The sequence below is a fragment of the Microtus ochrogaster genome, linkage group LG2, assembly GCF_000317375.1.
Source record: "Microtus ochrogaster isolate Prairie Vole_2 linkage group LG2, MicOch1.0, whole genome shotgun sequence".
In the NCBI taxonomy this organism is placed as follows: Eukaryota; Metazoa; Chordata; class Mammalia; order Rodentia; family Cricetidae; genus Microtus; species Microtus ochrogaster.
In genome coordinates this window covers 49,682,552-49,688,519 of record NC_022028.1, presented here as the reverse complement: position 1 = coordinate 49,688,519, position 5,968 = coordinate 49,682,552, and the positions used below count along the sequence as shown (strand labels likewise).

The following is a 5,968-nucleotide window of genomic DNA, read 5'->3' as shown; positions in this document are numbered from 1 at the left end:
GTGTGAATGGGAACCGTGTGTATGGGAATGGTGAGAATGGGAATGGTGTGTATGGGAACCGTGTGTATAGGGAGCCTTTGCTGGGCAGACAGCTGCTGGAAACCCCTCACCTCTGACTTTAGTTATTTAGGCCTGAGGAGGAATGGTGTTCCTTAGAAGGCTATCGGGAACCCACACTAAGGGTTCCCAGGTGTCAGTCATTCTGGGGATCTATACAGGGACTGGAGAGATGGTTCTGGTGATGCGCTTTCAGAGCCCTGTAAGGGCCTGGGTGAGGATACCCAGCAGCCCTGTAAATGGTTATGCATGGTGGTGCTCGCCTCCAACTCCAGTGCTGGTGGGGCAGAGAGAGGTGGATTCCTGGAGCTCAGTGGCCAGCCAACCAGTGGAGCTCCAGGTTCAATGAGAGACCCTGTTAAAAAAAGAAGTCAGAGGGCCTGGAGGGATACCTCAGGTTAAGGGCACATACTGTTCTTGCTATAACCAGCCCTCATAACTTCTTGTAGCTCCAGCTCTATGGGGTCTCATGCCCTCTTATGGCCTTTGGGGGAAATTGCAGTCACACACACATACACACACACACACACATATAATTAAAAAATAAATTAAATCTTATGATTATACAGAGAAATAGATGTAACTGAAGATAAAATGAATTAAGCTAACCACATGAAGACACATACTGTATAGTTTTTTCTTATCATGCCCTACTTTCTGGCTATTGTAGCTGGGTGGTGGGGGAGAGTCAGTGTCTTTAGAGGTCAGAGTAACATCAGGTTAGTCATGTTGACTTCCTGTTTTGGCTTTTGCTTCACATAGTAGACATGTAGAATTTCTATATTAGGAGCCAGTCCAGCCATTTCTCGTGTTTATACAGCTCCTGTAACATACTGTAAATTTCAGGTGGTTGCATCTCTGAGACAATGGCTTATGGAAAAAGTGCGGTGAGACTAGTTGTCACCCTGACAAGGCCGCGTCTGGGTGAGGCGCACAAGGCCTGTCTGTGTGGTGTAGTGAGAATCCATGAGAATCTGGCGTGTCAAAGAACCAGTAGTATTGTCTTCATGGGACGCGGTATTTGGAAGACATACTGAGGAGAGGCACATTTCCTTTCCCACCATTGGACAAAAATAATCTCTCCACAGAGTTCTGAGCTGTATTACTGAAAGCAGGGATTCAGAGCAGGAATCACTCAAGGCAAAGATCTGCATAATTTGTAGATATGAGGGTTTGTTGTTTTAGGTTGCTTTCCCTGGATGCGTGTTTTGCTTATATGCATGTGTACCATGTGTGTGTGTACCCTGTGCATGCCTGGTGCCCTCAGAGGTCAGAGGAAGCTGCCAGATTCCCCAAGAACTGGAATCTTAAATGGTTGTGAACCACCATGTGGGTTCTACAAACTGCACTCAGGTCTCGTGGATTCCCAGCCTTCCCAGCTTGTCGCACACACGGAGATTTGCTCAGATTTGCTCAGATTCACTATTTGCTGAGGATGCCGTCAAATTCCTCATCCTCCCGCCATATCCTTTCAAGTGTTGGGATACAGTACAGGATAGCAGCATTTTTTGTTTGTTTGTTTTTAAGTCAATGATCCATTAAAAAGCCTATGCCAGAGAAGGGGCCCGAAGCCCAGTTCCAACCATCTAGCGTTTCCATGTGAAGATTACAGAAATGATAACCATTGTGCAAACGCACTCAGCCCAGAAGCCCAGTTCTAACCATCTAGCATTTCCATGTGAAGATGACAGAAATGATAACCATTGTGCAAACGCACTCAGCCCAGAAGCCCAGTTCTAACCATCTAGCATTTCCATGTGAAGATGACAGAAATGATAACCATTGTGCAAACGCACTCAGCCCAGAAGCCCAGTTCTAACCATCTGGCATTTCCATTTGAAGATTACAGAAATGATAACCATTGTGCAGACGTACACAGCGCTGAGCAACTCTACAATCGAAGGAATAGATATCATGGCGATAAAATTCAAAAACATCTATCAAGGGATTAAGAAAAACCAGTATGACATCCTGGATCCACGAAGAACAGAATTTGACACAGATTTCTCAGATTTTATGTCAAAAATCAATACTTTGGAGGTAAGTAGTTACACGAGTTTGCACTGAGAAAAACGGAAGCATAGCTGGCGGTGCCTCTCGGTACTGTTAGTGCAAATACCCACATGGAGAGCAATGCTCATGTGTTCACTCTTTTCAAAAATTTTATTTCCTTTCATTTGTGTGGTTGTTTTGTTCGCACGCATGTCTGTATATCACATGTGTGCCCGGTGCCCTCAGAAGAGGGTATCAGATTCCCTGGAACTGGAGTTAGAGTAGCCTGAGCCACTATGTGTCGGTGTCTCCTTTTCCTCCGGGTTGTTGGCCGCTGGCCCGTGAGGGTGAAGGGAGCAGAAGCGGTGAGCAGGGCCTGATGGCTGTGAGTATGACAGAAAGAATTCAGAGAGACAGCTCGTTTCATTGCTCCAGGGGTAAAGTACATAAGGGTTCCTAGGGTCACTGGCCGGAACAGCTGATTGGTCATATCACAGCACCTAATTAGCATATGGGCGGGAGGAAAGAGCAGTGTTTGTAGGGGGCTCCAGTGTGCATGGTCATCCTCCAAATAAGGTCAGGCAGAGAAGAGGAAGCCCCGCTGAGAAAGGGGCTCCATTTTGTGCTGAGCTCAGAGAACAATCCAGCATGGTGGACTGTGGCCTTAATGGCAGGGACCCCCAACACATGTGGGTGCTGGGAATAGAACCCAGGTCCTCTGGAATAGCAGTCACTGCTCTTAACTGCTGAGCTGTCTCTCTACCCACACATATTCACTGTTTATTATATTCCCGTTCCAAGTTGCTTTAAAAACGTGCAGGGTGAATGATTTTTAAAGTAACCTACAAAACGTTTTCCACTTTTATGTGTATGTGAGCGCGCACACACACACACACACACACACACACACACACGGGTTTGTGGGGTCATGTGTATGTATGTATTTAATGTGCAAGGTGTGGAGTCCAGGGGACAACCTCAGGTGTCTTTTACCTTTGATTTGAGGTAGGACCTGCCATTAGCCTGGAACTTCACCATGTAGACCAGGCTAGCTGGCCCACTTGTTGCTGTGATCTTGGGTGATTCCTGAGATTGCAGGTATACAGTATCATTCCTTGCTTTTTATGTAGGCTCTGGGGATCTGTCTCTCTTAGGGTTCTATTGCTGTGAAGAGACACCATGACCACAGTTACTCTTTTTTTCTTTGGTTTTTCAAGATAGGATATCTCTGTGTAGCTTCGGAACTTGTCTTGGAACTAGCTCTGTAGTCCAGGCTGGCATCACACTCACAGAGATCCACCTGCCTCTGCCTCCTGAGTGCTGGACTAAAGGCATGCACCACCACTGCCCGGCTGACCATGGCTACTCTAATAAAGAAAAATATTTAACCAGGGCTTATAGGTTCAAAGGCTTAGTTCATCATTGCTATGGTGGTAAGCATGTTAGTGGGCAGGCAGACATGGTGCTAGAGAAGAAGCCTAGAGTTCTACGTCTGCATTCACAGGCAGCAGGAAGAGAGTGTGACAGTGGGCCTGGCTTGAGCCTCTAAAACTTTAGTGCCCACCCCCAGTGACACACTTCCAATGATGCCACTCCCTGTGAGTCTATAGGGAGCATTTTTATGCAGACCACCACTGAATCTGAACTTACGTCTTCATGTTTGCAACCCGTGTGTTTCACTCATCATATTTTTCCAGCCTTTCAGCTTTTTTGCCTTGTGAAAAATGAGATACCCAATGAGAGACATACATGATAACCAAACATCCAAAGGATATGTTAAACATTGGTATAAATTCCTTTACCTGGTGAGTTTTCTCACTGGCCTCCCTTTCCAATTTCTGAAACTCAGTTTTTTTTTTAATGTGAAAGTGAAGGAAAAATAAGATTTTTGTCTCATCTTAAAAAATCTTTTAAATTTTATTGCATGTAATTTTCTGTATTAATAAGACAGTTCCTAAAATGTTACCAGTCTTACTATCTCTCCGATAGTCAAGATAGGCCTTGAACTTGTGCTCTTTCTCCATTAGCCTGCAGAGTAGCTAAGATTATAGCCCCACATCATCAGGCCTGAAAAGTTAGCTTAGTTTTTTGCTTCCCTTTCATTTTTTTTTGAAAATTAGATTCTGATATCAAGATGTATTCCCATTATTGCCTTTCATTTTGGCTAGTTGAGTTGGATGGAGTTTACTTCCAAAATACATTGGGAGTTAAATATTCATGGCAGCAGGAATTAAAATTTTTGTTCTCTGAGAACTTTATGATTTATTAATGAAGCTTATATATTATGAAAGGAGTAAATTCTAGCTTTCAATAAAGTTAGTGTCCATATGATTTCCTGTTTTGAGGACTGGTGATTGGTCCCAGCTTGGCAGGCACTGTGTACCACTGAGCTACATCCCAGCCCTTCAGTTTTTTTGAGACGGGATCTCTGTACATAGTACAGGCTGACTTCAGCTTTTGCAGGTTTCCTGCTTCTGTCTCCTGCGTGCTAGGATTTCAGGTGTGTGCCGTCAAACCCGGCTCATATAAGCCCTTTGGTAGCTATTAATAGATAACTTGATTGTAGTGTCAGTGTTTGAATTTCCCTTGCCAGTGTCTGACTGCCTTGTGGGTGTGACCCATTTGACCACCGATACCAATACCTTCCACATGGAAAATGCATCTGCAAGGAGCCGGTTTAGTTCCACCTCTCAGGGCCAAGAGCTTGAAGCCCATTGCTGGGGATGGTGGGAGTCTTGGAGGATCATCTTCTGCCTCCTGTTCCCACTGGGCCACAGCAGCCAGGTTTCCTAGGGCGGTAGTGTGGCAGCTCACATCTTCTGACCCAGGCTTGGAAATGACAAACTTCCCAAGGGGAAACATTTAGCTGGGGGCCCTCACACCTTTATATACTGCCTCGATCAGAATATCCAACCACAAGCTGTCAATGCAAACCACACAAGGTCCTTTCATTTTCCTAGCAGCCACAGGGATAGACTAAAAAGAAGGTGAGTTTAGCCTTAATATTCTGTGACTGCTCCAAGCTATTCAGAGTGTCATAATTTTTACACGCCATTAATGTATGACTCACAAAGGAAGTATTTTATATAATCTGTGTTGGGGAAGGGGTACTGAGACTTTGCCATGCAGTGTGCATTCTATATTTACATCTCACTTCTAAGTGACATTCGGTAGCCATGTGGCATGTGCCATCACAGGGACCTTGTACATCACCAGGAACTTAGGAGGTAGATGTGTCTGAGTCTTTAGAAATGTTGTTAACTATCGAACAAAACTAACCTCCTTTGTGTAGACATAACTTGAATGTCGCCCTTTTATTTTAGATACAGATACAGGCGTTTATGAACAGTACCTTCGGAAAGATCTTGTCTTCCCAGCAGGCGCTGCAGCTGCTTCAGAGGTATTTATTACAGAGGCGGAAGGAGGTTGGGTCCTCGGAAGGCACAGTTTCTGACAGCTCAGGTGGTTCAGTGCTTGCTTTGTGATGGGGGAGGACCTGAGTTCAATTCCCAGAACCCACGTGAAAAGAGGAGAAAGCAAGAAGGGAACCGGGCGTAGTAGGGCATGTTTGTAGCCCATCATTCCTGAGGAGGCAAAGGCAAGAGGATCCGTGGGGCTCGGTGACCATGCAGTTTAGCTGAATCAGTCAGTTCAATGCCAGTAAGAGGCCCTGTCTCAAAAAAGAGATAAGGGCGGATGTACCTGAGGAATAACCCCTGGGGTTGTACCCTGGGCTCCACGCATGCATACACATGCACATGTATACCTGCACACACACACATCTGTACACACGCACTTGCACTCACATATGAACTCACACATACATGTACCTGCACACACACATCTGCACACATGCACCTACACTCACATATGAACTCACACATACGTGTACCTGCACACACATCTGTACAATGCACCT

At 45.3% G+C, this 5,968-nt stretch overlaps 1 protein-coding gene across 1 annotated transcript in view; it reads left to right on the top strand.

Annotated features, from left to right (window-relative positions):
- Window positions 1-5,968, top strand: part of Dnah8 (dynein axonemal heavy chain 8) — a 228,267-nt gene that overhangs the window by 24,977 nt on the left and 197,322 nt on the right. The window contains 2 exon segments of the mRNA XM_026785784.1: window positions 1,900-2,097; window positions 5,373-5,449. Coding sequence (XP_026641585.1) covers window positions 1,900-2,097; window positions 5,373-5,449 — 275 coding nt within the window.